General features: G+C 42.4%; 1 protein-coding gene across 2 annotated transcripts in view; it reads left to right on the forward strand.

The window, feature by feature from the left end:
• plxdc2b (plexin domain containing 2b) overlaps positions 1 to 19,783 on the forward strand; it is a 29,390-nt gene that overhangs the window by 2,634 nt on the left and 6,973 nt on the right. For both annotated transcript variants that reach the window (XM_058060439.1, XM_058060440.1), the window contains exons 2-5: positions 11,139 to 11,344; positions 13,477 to 13,623; positions 15,609 to 15,678; positions 18,548 to 18,670. In XM_058060439.1, the coding sequence (XP_057916422.1) occupies positions 11,139 to 11,344; positions 13,477 to 13,623; positions 15,609 to 15,678; positions 18,548 to 18,670 (546 nt within the window). The remainder of the gene's footprint in view (positions 1 to 11,138; positions 11,345 to 13,476; positions 13,624 to 15,608; positions 15,679 to 18,547; positions 18,671 to 19,783) is intronic.

Here is a 19,783-nt window from a genome sequence, read left to right on the forward strand (position 1 = left end):
CATCGTTTCCAAGCGTAAGAGGCTGTTAAAGATTCCAAAGTCTACCTCTCAGTGGAAAGTTTAGTGGTGCACATCTGGCTGGAATTACACAACATCCTGCAAGCCTTTTTCTTTTTTTATGCTGAGATACTCGGCAGTGGCACACAAAATTGGGTCAGGTTTTTGGAGATAATTTGTGCCTGAATGGAAAACGAGATGTTCCGCTGGATGTTGTGATAGCAAAGAGCAAGACGATGTTCTTCATGTTCATCCTCATCCATCACGGTGGCTTGCTCCTTCCTTGCTGAAAGGGTCCACCATAAGTGGATGACAGGGGCGGGTTGCATTAAGAGCGGGGGAGGGGCCATACGTCCCAAAAGCCAGCGGGGTGGTCGCCCAATACTGCCATGCAACAGCAGCACCAGGCGGGCGCATTAGTCACGGCTGGCCCTTGATGCTCCGCTCCACGCCCAGCGCCCTGTGGGAAGAAGCTCAGACGAGCTTTAGAGCTCAGGAGTGGCGCTGGGCTTGAATAGGCCGCCCAGACAAAGCCAAGAGGCCACTGGTTCATGAAAGCATCATTGTCTTCTGCTGGAATGTCTTTAGAGCTGCAGCCTGGTGATGGAGAAGATGACAAGCACTTCCCGCCCCTCATAAACAACTTTTCCCCCCTCCAGTGATTGGAAAGCGGTCATGCTGATACATCATCAGATGGAGAGGAATAGCAGACAGCTGAGGAACACGCCCAAAGAGATGACACCACTGTGGAATGTCATGCGCTGTGAAGGAAACAAATACACCTACACAACCCAAAGATGAACAACACACACCTTGTGTTATCTCGCAAACGCACTGGAAGGTCATGTCCAATCGAACGTAACCTGAGTTAGAGTTGATGCTCCTGTAGAAGCTCAGGAGAACTTTCACACACACTTGCATGTACGTACGCAGGCATGTAGCAGCATGCCGCCAGTCGCTTTGTCGACTCAGCGGCCTCCTGCTGGCTTCAGGATATGAAGGTCTTATCGTCTTTCAGCTTCATGGCAACAAGGCATGCAGCACTTTGTTCCTAGGGTTGCAACTCCCTGAAAATGAAATGAGGGATAGCATGTTGGCCAGGAACCATCTTTTTATGTGGTTATTTGACTCAAACCCGAATTAATTAGATACATGTGTTGGAGTAATAGGAATACATGGGAAACTAATTGTTCAATAATGATTAATTATAATATTATATATTACAAAATTAAAAGAATAAAATAAATAAATTTTTAATTGAATTGAATAGAATTTCGTCTTTCACTTCATGTAATAAAATTGACTTAAATGGGACCTATTATGCTCATTTTTCGACCCTTTGTATTGTTGAGTTATGAGAAAGAATGGAAAGATGGAGGTGGTCATCCCTTCTGGTCTTTTTACTAAGAGAAAGAATGGAAACATGGACATGGTCGGCCTTTCCTGTCTTTTTGGTAAGAGAAAGAATGGACAGATGGACATGGTAGTCCTTTCTTGTCTTTTTGCTAAGAGAAAGAATGGAAAAATGGCCATGTCGTCCTCCTGTGTCATTTTTCCAAGAGAAGATGAACATGGTGGTCCCCTCGAGTGTATTTTATGAGAAACAATGGAAAGCTGTACATGGTTGTCCTTTCATGTCTTTTTTCTAAGAGAAATAATGGAAAGATGGCTATGGTCCTCACCTTGTGTCCTTTCTCTAAGACAATGCAACATTGCAGCAAGATGAGTGATGAAGGTTGAACATCTGTGAGCTTTCGCTCTTCATCGCTCCCAGAGGACTCCACTAGAGTGGATTGGCTTTTGTGGACGAGCGTGTGTCTCCTAAATGGGCAACAACGTTGTTTATCACCTTTGTTTATGATCAGGCAGCCTGGCAGCAAAGCCAAGTAACGTGTTGAACAAAAAGCTGCAAAGATAACAACCTTCCATTTTTCTCCGGCCCACAAACCCGACTGGTGCGATTGCTCCTCCACTGTTACATCTGGGCTGCACACATGCACTTTCACTTTTTGTGTGTGGATGTGTGGGTGGTGAGGTGGATGGGGCCTCGGCAACTTAATATGGCATATAATTTAATATATTACAGTAAACCTTGTATATATCGGACTCGGATATATCGGAAATTCGCTCACAACGGACAGATAAAAAAGAACCGATTTTTCTGTAATGCATTTCCAATAAAAATTAATTCATATATCGGATTTTTTATAACGGATTTCGCCTATTTCGGACAAAATCTCCAGTCCCGTTCCAATGCATTTCCATTAAATTTCCCTCGCATATATCGGATGGCCGCATCGTGGCGCTCCGAAGCTAGCTGACATTCTGAGACGTTTTAAAGCAGAGGACATTTTTAATGCAGACGAAACTGGGTTATTCTGGCAAATGCTGCCAGAAAACACCCTGGGATTTATTGAATGAGATCTTAACCTCACTATTGGAAATAACGTAGGCCTGACGGGCGTAACAGGGCCTAGCTTAATTAACAATTTGTTATGCTCAGAGTCCAATAAAGTTAAATTCTCATTACCTTACGTCTCTTTTCATTGCCCAGTCCAGGTACATTGGAAACATAGTCAAGGAAGTGCCTTTTTATAACGGATAAAATCCGATTTACGCATATACCGGATATAAATCCGATATATGCGTAAAACGGACATTTTCCGGTATACGCATATAACGGATTTTGCTTATATCGGACAAAACCAGTGGGAACAATTGAATCCGATATATCCGAGGTTTACTGTACTAATGTCTTTTAATATTGCTTTCTTTGATGGACAGGTTATTCTGACAGCAACATCTCCCACCCCCACCCTGATGATTGTTATTATTTAGAGCCGTCACATGCACATTCATCGTGTTAAAGCAGCCTGCATGAAAATGAAGGGTGTTCTTTCTTTGTGATGAATAACTTCTTTGCGGTCGTTAGAGGATAATGAAATGCTAATTGACTTCAATTTCAAGGTCTTTTTGTCCATGCTAGCGAGCTGTTTAATAATGAATATGTTATTGGGAGCGTTTCAGGATGTGAAGCCATAGTTATTGATGGAACGTGTAGCCTCCTCTGACCCCAACATGAATTAGGATGCCATCGACGTACTCGGCACTTTTAAAGGCGATGTGTTTCATCTGTCATTTTACAGTAAATTGATTTGTCAGTGTGAAATCACTTCCTGTCATGTGACACTTGAACTTCACGCTGTGTTAGCTGACTGACTGCCGCTTGTCCAAATGTCCTCTGGCACGTCTTCTTGTCCTGACATGTTTGAATGCTGACAGGCAGGTAATGAAAGGTGGCCCACCTTAGCGTCACACTTGGTGCCGCCGGGATTGACTGCCTTTTTTTTTAAGCCACTCTGAGACCTTCAAGCTGATTTCATCCCATTAGTAGTACATGCAGTACATGAATAGTATAATGAAATGTACTCTTTGAGCTTTTGGAGAAGAAACCACTTGCTATCGTTTGCCTTTTATGGTCTTTTCTGGCCCCTGCAAAAGAACGGAATGAACGGAACAACAGATGGGAATACCTTGTGGGACTGCACATCTGTCCTGAAGAAAATAACAGCTTGGCCTTGCAAACAGGACAATGGACAAAGGGAGCAATACCGAGAGACAACCATGGAGGAACTGGAACTTGGGTCCTCAGTGGGAAGAGCTGGAGAACACCAGCGATGATGCGAAGTGCACATCAAGGCGCATGTTTACTATCTAGTTCCAAACATAAACCACAGTGGCTTGATTGACAAGTCATGATGTGTTCCACTCCTGCAATGTGTGGGCCACACAGAAAGCTTTTTTCACCAACGCCATCTGCTGAACGTAGCGGCCTTGATGCAAGTGGACTGTAACAAAGTGAAAATAAATTCAGTTAATCCTTGCTTTTATCCATGCTTGAAGACATACGTGAAAGGGTTAATGATGTGTACAGCTAGGTTGAAAAGGTCATAGTTCACGTTGCCTCTGTAGATTGCTATCATTGATTTGTGTTGTTAGCATGTGCCATGTCCCTGCTATCTTAGATGTGTTATTAGCATGTGCCATGTAGATGTAATCAAGATGTGTGTTGTTAGCATGTGTCATGTAGATGATTTCGTAGACATGTGTTGTTAGCATGTGCCATGTAGATGTAATCAAGATGTTTGTTGTTAGCATGTGTCATGTCCATGTATATGCTATCATAGACGTGTGTTGTTAGCATGGGCCATGTAGATGCTATCATAGATGTGTGTTGTTAGCATGTGCCATGTAGATGCTATCATAAACATGTGTTGTTACCATGTGCCATGTAGATGATATCATAGACATGTGCAGTTAGCATTTGCCATGTGGATGCTATCATAGACGTGTGCTGTTAGCATGTGCCATGTAGATACTATCATAGATGTGTTGGTACCATGTGTCATGTAGATGTTATCATAGACGTGTGCAGTTATCAGGTGCCATGTAGATGTTATCAGTGTATGTGTCAGTCAGGCTGATTGTGTGTGTTTTTATCTGTTCATGTCTTTTGTTGCTTTTCCTGGTGTGATGGGAATCTTTATTTGGGCTTTTGTTGGTCAATCCTTTGCCCTGTGCAGCTGTGGATTTATTCTTTCCTAATTGGTTTTATGATAAATAAGAGGCTGACTTAACTATGCTGCAGGGACCCCTTCTTCAGCACAAGGTCAAAGAATAAATTCTCTGCTTTACATTCTTTTCATGCTAACTTTCAGTAACATGCTGTGATCAATGGAATATGTAGAGAGTGCACCAATAGTCATACTGATGTTTCAAGATGTTAGCGTTATTAGATTATTAGTCCTTCATTTTCTGACTTAAAAATGTACATTTATTCATTTTATTCATTCATTTTCTACCGCTTGTCCTCACGAGGGTCACAGGGGATGCTGAAGCCTATCACAGCTGTGTTCGGGCGAGAGGCGGGGTCCACCCTGGACTGGTCGCCAGCCAATCACAAGGCACATATAGACAAACAACCATTCACACTCACTTTCATACCTATGGACAATTTGGAGTCGCCAATTAACCTAGCATGTTTTTGGAATGTGGGAGGAAACCGGAGTCCCCGGAGAAAACCCACGCATGTACGGGGAGAACATGCAAACTCCACACAGAGATGGCTGAGGGTGGAATTGAACTCGGGTCTCCTGGCTGTGAGGCCTGCATCCTAACCACTTGTTCGCCGTGCAGCCTATTCATTTTATTTTATGTTTTATATAGAAGATGACAACATGCTGACATGACAACGGAACTACAGTTCTAGTGATGCTTAGCTTGTTGAACTCCGATTAAAAAAAGAAAACACCTGCCAAGTGACGAGAGACAGGTGACACTGTGTAATTTCTGGTAGTTGACTATGCTGCGCACCGACACGCACACCGACACACACACACACACATGCACACAAACACACTGCACATGTGTAAGTGTGTACCCCCAATGTAACTGTAGAGAATGGATGAAATTATGGTCAGCTACACATGCTTGTGCGTGTTTGTACGCCCCAAAACTGTAAATGCAGGTGAAAGACTGCAATCCAAGCTATGAAATATGAGGTTGAAAGTGATGACTGTGTGACAAGCGCTGCATCAAGTCTTATCTTTTCGTCTCCGTACTGCTTGGATGTGTTCTGATTAGTCAACTGTAGCGTTCTACAGCAAATCCATCAATCCCGATGGAGGACAGAAACACAGCTTTTTTCTCACATGTTTGAATGTCGTGCAGTGCGCGAGACATGTTGGAGCAGGTTTGCGTCGTAAAGGCGGTGCAGCAGATTGATTAGAGGGAACGATGGTCCAGCACACAACTTAAGTGTCTGCTCAGAAGATGTTTTTCATCGCATCCCTCACTTATTGCTGCGGGACAAGTCTGTACAGAACCTACAAGCACTTGTTTTGCATTTCTCCAGTGCTGATGTACTGCATGGACACCAACAGGTTGTTCTGTGCTATGGCTCCTCCTCATCCTTTTCCTCGTCCATTAAAGCTCTCCGGGCAGCATCCCATTCACTTCCTACATAGTGCTGTCACTATTCGCTCTAAAAATATCTCTCTGCGAACCCTCCAAATGCCACCTCCTCTTTCTTTACACCGGCTGTCTTTCGACTCGGGGCCCCCCGGGTTTGATCAATGGAAGCCCAGAGAGGAAGAACATGGGGGGCGGCCAACATTTTGGGGGGGCAATGGGTGCTGATGGCTGACTGCCCGGAGGCTCAGCCTGAAAGGAGCAAAGCAGGAGCATGAAGAAAAGACGCTGTACATCTTCCTACCTAGCATGAGGACAAGTGGACGTTTTGAAAACACTTACAGTCAATAAAGGATGCATCTTTATTCCTCATCACAAAGGTACCTGATTACGTGTACTTATCAATCATTAAGGCTCTGTTCACACTTTTTACAGTATAATTAAGATTTTTTCAAATGTGACCCAGTCACAAATCGTCATCCTTAGTCTTCATCCTAAATCTTCACCCTTAGTGTTCATCCTTAGTCTTCATTTTAAGTGGTCATCCTTACACGTTGTCATCCTAAATCTTATATTCTCATTTTTACTTCTCATTCCATCCATTTTCTATGCCGCTTGTCCTCAGTAGGAGCCTATCCCAGGTGACCTTGGTACACCCTGGACTGGTGGCCAGCTAATCACAGGGCACATGAGGACAAACAACCATTCGTGGAACATGGGAGGAAACCGGAATACCCGGAAAAAACATGGGGAGAACATGCAAACTCCACACGGAGATGCCCAAACTGAGATTTGAACCCTTATCTCCTGACTGTGTGGCCAACATGCTAACCCCACTGTGGCCCTTCATGCTCAGTCTTCATCATGAGTCCTCATCCTTAGTCTTCATCTTCAGTGTTCATTTTAAGTCATCATCCATAGACTTTATTGTGGGTCTTCATCCATAGACTTCGTCCTCAATCTCTGTCTTTTAGTGCTCTCTCCAGGAACATAAAAAGAGATTGGAGTTAGTAATAGTTTGGTCCTCTTCATGATCACCTAAAGAGGACTGGCCACGGAGAAAGGGGGGTAAACAAAAAGGATATTTGAGAAGAAGCTCATTTGCATTCTGGTACGGTGTCTCCTAGGCTGTTTGTCACTGTGCATTAAAGACTCCGTGTGGACATGTCCAGTTGGTCGTCCTGTGTCCTTGTCAGTAGATCACCAGCACAGACATGTTAGCTTGCTACTTGAAGCATCCTTGTCATTTCAAGTTCACTGGTTTCAACAATGAGAGTGAAAGTTGTGAACAGTAGAAATACGGTCAGAAAAAAGTGATTAGTTATTTTGTCGTGACTTACCACTATGTATTATATTCACTGTGCCATTTTACAATATGGACTGAGGCACATGTACTGGTGTACTGGTGTACTACAGTGTTGTCCCAATGCTTCCTTCAGCAAGAAACATATATATAGCACTGGACAATATTCCAAGAAATACTGATCCAGTAGTGCAGTAGTGTTATTTCTTTCTTGATAACCGGTGTCAAAGTGCAGACTTTTGTCTTGCAGACCATTTTGAATGTTCACCTCCATTAAGCAGGTGAATGTGGGTGTATATGGGTGTTTTTATGGCGAGAGTTCAGTGTGACTGGGAGTTATAGCCCAATGTAATCGGTCATTTAAGAGCTCAGTTGGCCTGTGATCTTTCACAAAAGAGTCACACTGCCATCCAGTGATGCGATGTGTTGGAAAATGGAGCCCAGGCGGGAGTGCTGCTTCACGGTCCTGCTGTCATTCACTCAATCTGGTCAAGTCGGAGACAGACATTGTGCTTGACTGGAATTCTAAATTCCTCCAAACCTTTTTTACTGTCTGTGCCCGTCTTCTTCCTGCGCTGACCAAGAAGCTAACCACCAATTACAGCAGGGAAGCCGCAGTGGTGACAGCTTCTGTGAAGACTGTATTGGGGCTGCATGGTTCAGGTTATGCCCAGTGTATTAGCTTAGCAATGCTATGGATCATGCAGACAACACAAATCCTTCATGATTTATGACAGGGGATATCAAAGTAACTCCATACAGCAGGCGCAGGAATGTATAGCATTCTGTTTCCATGTTAGTAGAAATATATGTTGATGGTCTCAGGACCACATCCGCCCCTTTGACTGTCCCTGACTGGATGTCCCCTTCACTTCATGCGTGAATTTAAGTGATAATACTTAGTATTTTGAAGGTATATTTTTTGCATTGTACTTGTCAACACATGCATTTGAAAATTCAAAAAAAAACATTGAATTTGTTCTGCTTTTATGAAGAAACAGACATAATATTGAGGATTATTTAGTAGTTATTTAGCTCTCCACGATACTGAAAGAAGTTACGGACCAAACCATGACTATAGCGTACCATCACGCCCCTGGTATTGCATATAAATCAAATGTCATGAGCTAACCTGAGCTCTCCGCTTTACAAACTTCCAGGCAGCACTGTGCTAGACGTCATCCCCCTGCCACATGTTCCTACTATTATTATTGTTATTTCCATTTCAAATGATGATTATGTTGACATCAGTCATGTTGTTTATATGATGCATTTGGCTAATATTGCTAATATTTACATTGTGTTTTATTTGGTGCTACAGTCTGGAGCTCACAGGCAGTCTGTGCCGGAATGTTTAGACTGGGACGGACAGGACTAATGTTCTGTTAGAAACAGACCACCCACAGTTTAAAGACTCTGTTGGACCAGTTGGAAAAATGGCAAGAATTTACATTTTGCACTGTTGGATCTTAATGAGGTTCTAAGCCGAGCATCAAAATGCAAAAAGAAGAAATGAGAGTGAGACAACAACTTTGAGGAAGCATTTTTTTTTCAGCTGATACCATAGCTAAAAAAAAAACATGAACCAGATTCAGAATTGTTTCTTCCACCTTTCAATGTCCCACGTTTGGTGTTCTCTTGCAAATTTCAAACGGCAATTTTGAAGATGCCCTTGTTGCTTATTGTACCAAACCCAAGTCGATCCCACGCAACCAGACCAGCATGTTAAACGAAGCTAACCCTATAGGTTAGTGTTTGTATCCGCCATGGTTGAGCCATCCGCCGGGGAAATGCTCCCCCGCACAATGTTCCTTCTCCTCACGACGACAACATTAATTCACATTATGTCAATTTCTGCGAGATTCCGTGTTAAACAGTAAATTTAAGTAAATGAAGATGGAAATCATAGGACCGTAAAAGCCCAGTGTTTCATTTTACGACGCATTTCGTTGTTAATGAATGACAGATGATTTAGTAGACATTTGAGTAAATGGACATTTATGATCCTCATATGACGGCGGCGGCAATTCCTGGTGAGATTGTGACGGGGATGGAATAGAAAATGGACGGATGGATTCTAGCAATACTTACATCATCCCTTACTCCATATTTACAAAAGACTTTCTTTCTCTGTGTGTGTCTGCTTCTCGTCAGCAAGCATGAGTCAGGTGGGGAAAGACGTGAAAGGAAAGAAAAGGCCACTTTAAGACCTGTTAAATGTCCTAGAAAGGAGTAGACAGTCAGGCAGACGTGTTGACAGGACAACAGCGCTGCACACGTCCTGACAAGAAACACTTTCTTTTGGGGGATAGCAAAGCTTTTTCTTGCTCGGGGGAGTCATTGTGGGTGTCTTTTTGTGGTCTTAAAGGCTGGACTTAGCGCTGCCGACTAATGGACAAAAAGATTCTTTTGCTGTCTGTTCATGGTGGTCCACATGCAAAGACAGGTGTGAGCTGGAACTTGTTAAATGAGGACTAATCTGGTTTTATTTATTACAAGTCATTGTCTTGTCATCATTCCTAAGTGTGGACATCTCCTATTGTGTTCTCATAGTATGATTGATGCTTGTTATAGTGCATGTCTGCCGGCCTCCACTTTTTTTCTTGACAAGCATTGGACCACTCGGAGGCCTTGAGAGGGTGGAATGAGCCAAACGAGCGGAAAATAACAAGCCAATTAAACCCGGTGAACTTCCATTTCATATAAAACAATTTACCAGACAGGTCAAACTAAACGCTTGATGAAATGAAAGACAAGCTTTTTTAACCTAATTGGCCTTAAAGTGCTATAAGTCATGGTGCACAGACACATTTAAGCAGTGGAGAAAAAGCATAATAAAACCATACAAGCAAGTCGGAAACCTGACTTTGCTTCCATTATCAGATTGGGTCTGCGAGAACTGGACGAGATTTTAACATTACTTGTACGATGAAGTACAATGAAAAAAAGACTAAAAAACTAAAAAGACTAAAAAAGACAACCTTCTTCCCCTTTGTTTATGTTAGCGGTATGAATGATGCCTATCACGATAACTGTATAAGTTTTTACTTTTTACAGTATATACGTATGTATTATAAACAACTAAAATGTTATTATGGTAACATTAGTATGGTAACAATGTTAACATGCTACTAAAGTTAGCATGAACCATCTAGCATCTAGCATGGTAGAAGCTAAGTGTTTGTGTATGTTAATATTTATGAAAATGTCAGAAAATGCTACTATGCTAACATTAGCATGCCAGCACTAATATGCTAACAATTAATATCATAGCACTAAGTGTTCATATACGTTTCTACTCATGAAAATGGCTAAAATCTTACTATGCTAATGTTAGCAATGTTAACGTTAGCTTGCAAAGTGAAAACCAATGTATACCAACACTCGTGAAAATGGCTAAAACATTTACTATACTAACATTAGGATGCTAACACTTTGCATGGTAGCACTAATGTTTCTGTAAGTTTGTATTTCTAAAAAACGCTACTTTGCTAATATTAACATACTAGCATACTAACCTTAGCATGCAACACCTGGCATGGTAGTGCTAAGTGTCTGTGTATGTTGATACTGATAAAAATGTCAAAGTAATGCTCGAAAGCCAGTTGTTGCATGTTAACACTTTGCATGACAGCACTTTTTCTATATGTTTGTACTTGTAAAAACAGCTAAAAAGGATACTATACTGATGTTAGCATGCAACACCCTGCATGGTAGTGCTAACTCTATGCGTATGTTAATGTCTACTTATGAAAATGTCAAAAAAAATGCTGCTATGTCAAAGGTCGTCAAAGCGCCACCAATTGGAGTCATTTCTTCAAAGTGTTGATATTTTTAATGACATGAGCATTTGCTGCCTCCTTCTCAGGCGTTCCCTACTCATTCGGACAAGACGGGCAGGACGTGCAGGTGGACATGAAGACGTACACTCAGCGATGGCGGAGATGGCTTCCAAACAGTGCACGTAGCATGGACACCAACAGGGCCAGTCAGGAGGAAGAGGAGGACGAGGAAGAGGATGGCTTCCCAGGTCTGATGTCGGCAGAGGACGCTGACAACAGCTCGCACATTGAAGTGAGTCAATTTAATTTATTTAGACTGCAAACCTCTCACTCCTCACCAAAACCTGCCCAATGTCTACACGGACTGTCAAACTCTTTTAGCCAATAACATGTGCTATGAAGCAGACATGAACATCTAGGCGTGTTCACGTGATGTAAATGAAAGGTATGGCCGCGCACGCCGCCCTGGCGCCATGGTCCAACACAGCATCGGTGCCTTCAACCATAAAGACGGCAGCCTCCTAGGGCGAGACGCCTCGTTAATTTTCCCCTGCAGCTTCTAATCTTGTTGGCGGGCCACGGGGGGCTTTGATCATCAGCTGTAAAGGTCCACACACACACACATAAACAGTATATATAGGGCATACAGGTATATACAATGTAATCTAGACTATGTATATGTAATAATACAGTATGTTGGTCAGAGCACTAACAGCACCCGAGCATTTTTAATAAATGCAAGGATCATAAAAGTGCTGTAGATTATAATGCAGTAAAGTAGTTGGATACAATACATATAAATAATATGGGAAGAGTGGAAGCGGGGTGTTCATCTCGTGCTGAGTCTTCGGACAGCATCTCCCAACTGTCTGTCTTCACTCACTGTTGGTCGTCCCCAAGCTGCTCCTTTCCAACCAGCACCTAGGAGGCCGTGGAAAGGCTGCTGATCATTCCGTGGTGTCATTTTCACACCCCGCTCTTCTTATTTAGGCGGCGTTCAGCGTTCAGCCACGTCAGGCGTGTGTCTGTGCCAGTAAAAGCAAACTGGAGTGTGTGGGGTCCCACCACGCTGCCGCTTTGGATGCTTCTGCTGTGCGCTGATGGGAGGGTGCTTTACGCTGGTGTCTGCGGGCACTTTTGGGGGGGCGGGAAATTCCCACTGCTTAGTTCGCTTGATTTTCGATGAATCATGGATGTAGACTATCAGATAATAGCATGATGAGTCACCTGTCATCCAGACACGTCGGTCACCAACATCACTCATCCATTCTATGGCACTTTTTGGGACCCTCCAGTTCTACAGGGTGGTAAGGTCCCCTAAAAGATGCTGCGATGTCATGCTAGGATGTCTCATTATGATGAGATGTTATGATGTCACACTGTGACTCAAGGCAACTATGGCCGTCTTCCACAGCCCCCTCTGGAGAACTTAATGCTGGATGAGCTCCCCTTGCCCCAATCGCCCCTGGCCCAGGTCTCCAGGTGTCTGACCTTGAAGAGGCTCACCCCCCTCAGACCTTCTCCAAGCCACCAATAACATCCAACATGCTTCCGCCCTTTTACAACTCGTTTCCCTGAAAGTGCCGACTCAGGCTGCCTGGAGGCTTCCACTGATGCTGTTTATTTAAATAAAAGCACCCCCTGCAGGGCAGAATAACTTTTGGAATTGAAATATTTGCTTTGCTGTAACATTGAAGATGAAGTAAAGCTTTTTGATTTGATGACTGGTCAGAGTAAAGCAAATGTAAAATGTCTCTTAATTAGTTTCCAGTTTAAGTGTAGCGCGGCTCCCCATGCATCGCCTTAACAACGTTTGCAGCTGAAAGGCTGGCTGTGAGGTATCTTATTAGGCTGCTCTTGGTCATTCAGAGCAGGAAACAATAAAAGCAAGCATCTTCACATTTCTTTTACACATGTCTTTTACAGTCTTTCACATTAGAGTCACTATTAATCTGCGGTTTGCAAAATACGCACACAATTTCTGCTGCAACGATAATATGGACGAAGTACAGGAACTTTGGAAATCCAATAAAAGTAGTTACCTTTTGTGCCGGCCTCCATCACATACGGTAATTAGTGTGCGAAGCGCCTTCAAGACGTACTGTTTTGTGTCTAACACACACCAGCTGCAAAGAAAGAAGCTGTGGTTATCGGGCCAAAAAAAACTTTGTTTAAATATGTGATACATTGTTTGTAAAAATGTTCTCAGATGTTTGAAAGCGAATGCTTTAAATAAAAATTAAAAAAAAAATTATATATTATAATTATATATAAAATTGTATGACTATAATAATATATTTTGGTGAGTGCAAGGTTTTTTGTCATTTTTCGGTTGTAGAATGATTCAGTTTTTGACGGAAAACTGAGTTACCACTGTATCTTCATTAGTGATATATATGAATATCGTGTTGCTTGTCTCTGCAGGAGGACACAGACCACAACTACTACACATCCAAAAGATACGGGCCATCCGACCCCATGAGCAAAGGCTTGTGGGTGAACATTGAGCAGATGGACAAAGAGAAAGTGAAGATTCACGGAATTCTGTCCAACACGCACAGACAAGCAGCGGTAAGTCAGTCAATGTACAGTATGTGCAGTGCTTTACATCTGTGTCATCATGAGAATGTTCCTTCCACTTTACAGTCCTGCCATTTAAAAATAACAAGATTTACACCATGAACATACATTCCAACATTTGCATTCCAAAATAAGGGAACATTTCCAGGAAGAAAATTAGATTTTCTCCAAGAATTTCCATCTCCACTATACGCTCAATATACCATGGAATGAAACTTTGTTGAAGCTGATGCTATTACATCACAATGCTGACACTTCAGGGTCTGCTTTTGACATTCTTTCTTCTTTCTAACGTGGAAAGCATGCAGACACTAGCAGGTGAATTGTGATGAGCAGCGTGACGTTCAAATGGCGGTGGAGGATGTAAAAGAGTTGTTCCTTCTACTCCTCGACCTTCAGAGGTGACAAATGGAGCCTCGCTTTGCACAGTGCACACAATTCTTTTCCCTGGAGCAAAACCAGCTGCCTTTTCTGGCTTTGGCTCTGTCTGAGGAAAATCGATAAGTGCTTGTGGCCGTGGTTGTTTTGGAGATGAAGTGAAAGTTGACTTCATTGGATTGCCAGCCTCCACAAACAAATAAAGCAGGGTGTGAAATGTATGAAAAAGTATTCCCCGAGCTTGATACATTGATTTGTTCTTGAAGTGCACTACTATACAGTACACAAGACCTTGAGGACCAGTCAGCTCTTAACAGTAGCCGATCGTGAACTATGGAAAAACTCACAACGAGCTTGTCAACCCATTGGAAATTTACACTAACTAACACTCACATGTTGGATTTCAGAAATATTACTCAAAGTGTTTCCATAGTGCATTTTGTTTGAGAAAACCATGCCATTGGAGGAGCACAGTAACCATAGAAAATGGAGCTGCAATGATTATTCTATCCACTGGATGGAGCCAGAGCACCCAAAGCCCAGAGGGAAGCTGATGTCATTGCAGCGCCCCAATGAATGCGTTGCTCAAAACTTTAAATGTTGTTTTTTATTTATTTTTTATTTATTTTAAAATCATATTGGTATTTTTTGTATATTTGTATATACGTATATATATTTACCATTTAAGTGTTTAGTTGCTGTGTGATGAAATTAGTGCTGTCAGTAACATGTTCTTGAAAAGATGTTAAGTTGTTATTGTTTGTTGTTAGTGGTACACTGTATATACTGACCTCCACTAACTTCCAGTGGATTGACGAGCTCGTTATGTTTGCACTGATAGCTCATGATTGGCTCCAATCGTTTCCTCACTGACTCGCGAGCTGCACAGTATTTAAACAATTAGCAGCAGTTCTGAAGTATTGAGATAATGGAGATTAGAATTTAGCCATAAATTAGCGGCTAAGCTGTATAAGTTCAAAGTTTAAGAAAAAAGTAGTGGCTTTCCCTAATTAATTTCTGCTCCAGACCGTTTCTTTCCTAAAATGGCATCCATAAAGTTTTTTCTAGATGTACAAAATTGTGTATCTAACCGGTAGTAAAGCAGCATGGGGAAGTTTCTTTGGTTTTCTGGGGAGTCATGCCTCCTGGTTACGGCTCCTCTGCTTCACGGACACCTGTTTCATTCACTATCCAATTATATTTTACTAGATGCTTATAATACTTAACAAGTAACCCCTTGAGGGGGGAGTGTCTCTATGCAGCTCTGTTAGTACTGGCAAGGGTGAAGGTGGTTGGCTTGAGCCTATATAGTGAAGAAAGTTCGTATAGTGCCCCACTGGGTCCAGTATCATTGTAAAAGCCCCTGCAATGAGCAGGATAGGACACCTTTAAAATTTCGTGTCCTTGTACAACCACTGTGATTCTTTATACAGTGGGTTGATGGTTATTTATGGGTAATTATGCTATGATTGTACTAGTCCAACCCACTTGACCTGTAATTAGACTCTATGTGAAATAACTTCTGAAAAGATGCCTCTAGTCTTGTTTGCTTCTTGTTTGACCTTTCCCCTCTGACCTCTTTGGTTCTGTTCTCACAGAGAGTCAATTTGTCCTTCGATTTCCCTTTTTATGGACATCTCCTGCGTGAAATCACCGTGGCAACTGGTGGTAAGTCATCCCAGTCAGTAGTCACTATGAAGTGTTGTTATTGGACATGCCGGCTATGCACACACAGCTTTTACTGCGCTGTGGTTTAGCGGGGAATGTGGTCGGGATTCATCCACTGCTGAGGCATTTATGAAATGTACAGTGTGTGTGCGTGTGCGTGTTGTACCACCACATCACACCCTCAAGCAACAAGTCCACGTTTTGGAGTAACTCTCACGTCTCGCACAAACCATAGAATACAAGCGGCCAAGTGGTTTACAGCTCTCACCTCAGCCACAGTGTCTAGCGTCTAGATGTTAGCGTCTGGATGCTAGTGTCTAGCAGAATAAAGGAGAAAGATGGCTTTGGAGTGGGAACAAGAGCGTGTCTGCCAAGCGGCCTAGCAGTCATTGATAAGGCAGCTCTCATATCACACGGAAGCTAGTAAAAGCTGACGCCGCGCTGTCTAAATGATTGCAAGGAGTGAATACGCCGCAATTTGCTTGCCAGACCACTAGTTGGCGATGTCACTTTGCAAAGAAACACAATTACAGTTGTGTGTGGTCTTTCGGATTGCCTTCATCAGTGGACATGTGACTTTATTGACTCGAATAAGCCACACAGGATCTACCTCTGTGTGAGGCATACTATACTAGCAACGAATCGCGGGACGTCACCAATTCAACACCATCCAGACTTCTGGTGTCAAAACAACTGCACACAATACAATTGGTGGATAAAATAGACAATACAGTACCAACGTATGATGCAGAATATTAACCAACTACTACGTGAGCTCTAACCATGTGCTTTCCAGCCACTTAGAAAAAATGTACAGCAAAGCACACTGGCAAACGAAAGGTACTCCCAGCGATGCTACACTGTATTGATAGTCTCTGTTAAGAAAAATAACCAATAAAATGAGCATAAACACGTCAGGACATCAGGATGACTACATTGGAGGGAAGCAAAGAGGCCTGCAGGCGGCAGCTAGCTTCCTCCTCTTCTGCCTTCAAATGCTGAGGAATGCTAATTCTCCTAATCATCTCTCCGCCACCCAGAAGATTTTTCAAGGCGTGATCATGATAGAGATTTTATTTTGTGTTGTTCCGCTCACATCTTGGAATATTTGGCCATGAGCTGCCTTCTTTCAAGTGATAATAGCTTGTGGCTTTTTTCGCCGTCAGAACTTGAGTGGAAAATTGCCGTGTTGCCTCCCTCGCCTCGTGTCTTCTAACTGCAGACTTTTCACCCCGCCTACCCTACACACACACATACACACACACACACACTTAGGAGCCACTGACTTAAAAAAACAGCATAATTGTTGTTCTCACGTATCACATGACCGTCATAGATGACACATGAACCTGTTCTCCCCGCTAAATGTTGTTATAAATTACATCCAATCAGATGACAGATATTTTGTTGACCGTCATTTAGCCAGGTAGAAGCTAACATGACAACACTAAAGTCTGCTGCATGAGATGAAATTATTGTTGTTATTATTTTTTTAAGCAGTTTGATTTACATGCAGCATTGTGGATAAAGACGCTCCCGTCATGTCGCTGTCTGCTTTCTTTTCCACAAGCAGAAAGACTTTCTCGAAGGGAATGAAATCCCATTGCTGACTGTGCAGGGAGCGCTTTAGGGAAAGATTGATTCCATCACACCCTCTGTGACGGATGCGTTTGGACCCCCTCATGCTGACATGAAATAAGACTCTCTAGCTTTGCCCCTCCCTTCATGTCTCCACATTCTCCATCAGCAAACGCCTACTAAAAGTTGCTCTCATCCATGCTAATAATGTGGACCAAACAAACATACGGAGCTGGACCAGTCACTTCTATGTGTTTTTAGCAGCTTGTCTTTTCACCTTTTCTTCCTCTTTGTAGTCAAAATGAATTTTCTGATGGTCAGTCGAGCTTTTCAGTGCTTGCTCAATGCTAGACCCATCCAACCTTCATTATTCCAAATTGACCTTCATTTGGGCAGTGTAACCCTCTTTATTATTATTCCCACACAACTAACCTCTAATAGTCCTATAGCCCTCATTATTCAAGCTTCATTAGTTCAACTAACCTTTATTGGTCTTCATTATTCCCCCCCACAGTCTTCATTCGTTCAACCGAACCTTCATTTGGGCACCCTAACCTTCTTTATTCCCATCCAACTAACCATTATTAATCCAACTTGACCTTCGTTTGTCCAACTTCACCTTCATTATTGTAACTTAACCTTTATTTGGGCACTGTAACCTTCATTATTCCTACCCAACTAACCATCATTAGTCCAACCTAACCTTAATTAGGCCAACATAACCTTCATTTGTTCAATGTAACGTTCATTATTCCCACACAACTAACCATTATTAGTCCAACTTAACCTTCATTATTGTAACTTAACCTTTATTTGGGCACTGTAACCTTCAGTATTCCCACTTAACTAACCATTATTAGTCCAACTTAACCTTCATTATCCCCCGCCAACTAACCAATATTAGTCCAACCTAACCATCATTTGTCCAACTTAGCCTTCGTTATTCCACCGTAACCTTCAATTAGGCAACGTAACCTTCATGAGTCCCACCAACTAACCATCATTAGTCCAACCTAACCTTCATTTGTCCAACTTAACCTTCATTATTCTAACGTAACCTTTATTTGGGCACCGTAACCTTCATTATTCCTACCCAACTAACCAATATCAGTCCAACCTAACCTTCATTAGGCCAATATAACCTTCAACTAACCTTCTTTAGTCCAAGCTAAACTTCAGTCAGTAAACACCAGTCCCACCAATGTACTTTCCTGCTCATTTTCAATGATTGTGATTTAGCTGTTCTGCACTTTATTAATGTGTGTTCTATGCTATGTGCTTTCCGTCTCAGGGTTCATCTACACAGGCGACGTGGTGCACCGTATGCTAACCGCCACACAATACATTGCTCCTCTTATGGCCAACTTTGACCCCAGTGTGTCCAGAAACTCTACCGTCATATACTTTGACAATGGTAAGTTGTTTATGACGTCTGTAACGTTGCTATGCAGGCTATATTCTCACTGTAAGAGTGATGGAGGTGGTCCATCATGTCCATATCAGCGACCTTCTACCGTTGACAACCAAACTGCCAGCTCATCATTCTCTTCTTCTGCCTTTCTGTGACGCTCACACACTGAGACCTTTTCTCTGAAACCTCCTCTAAATGCTAAAGCTTATAGGAGGAGAACAGCGTTATGTAGCAGTTTTACGTTTGGAGATTTTTTGACATTGATGCATGATAAATGTCTGTTAGGATACATTATGGTTGTCTACCATGTGCTTCCAGACATTATTGAACATGTGCTCATCATAGCCAGCAGCTACAGTGGCATGATGGTGCTTCTTGGGCTGATGATCACAGATAATTGAGCGAAGATAAGCAGTTTGTACTTTTAGGATTAGCTTTTGTTTGCAGCCAGCGTTGCCAGACGTACGACAATTATTGTATTTATACCATCATTTCACCGTCTGTACAATCAGTAAGTCAAAAAATTCCACTAATGTAGGATAATTTGACCCCTTCAATAGATGGCTATTAGCAAACATAAACAGGATGCATCCTGCACTGCGCCTGATGTTGTGCATTGTCTCATGTACTTCAATACAGCCAGTTGGGGGCGCTGTTCTGCCAGTGGCAGCTGCTGTTGGTTTATTTAAAAGGAAAACTTCATTACAAGCTATAAAATACACAATCTGTGGTAATGTTATACTGTAGCAGATGGTCCTCAGCTATGTCAAACGAGGTATTCACGACAATTTTCCTCAAAATACGATAACATTAAGCTTCTGGTATGATAATTTGACATGTTCCATCTGGCAACACTGTTGACTGCGCACATGTGCTCAGTTCAAAAAGAAGATGCAAAGCCTCGTTGTCAAAGTGCCACAGTTGATTTTTAGCATCCAACCTCTTTCATGTGCCTGGTGTCAATCATTCCATGCTATCAGCAGAAAAGCTTCACAGAAGGGATGCGCTTGTAAAAATGGATGAGAAGGGATGGTCACAATGGCCACCATCAACTCACTACCAAAGATTGAATGAGTTAAAGACCACTTCTTATTTACTGCAAGCCTGTTTATTGTT

The sequence above is a fragment of the Doryrhamphus excisus genome, chromosome 21, assembly GCF_030265055.1.
Source record: "Doryrhamphus excisus isolate RoL2022-K1 chromosome 21, RoL_Dexc_1.0, whole genome shotgun sequence".
Lineage (NCBI taxonomy): Eukaryota > Metazoa > Chordata > Actinopteri > Syngnathiformes > Syngnathidae > Doryrhamphus > Doryrhamphus excisus.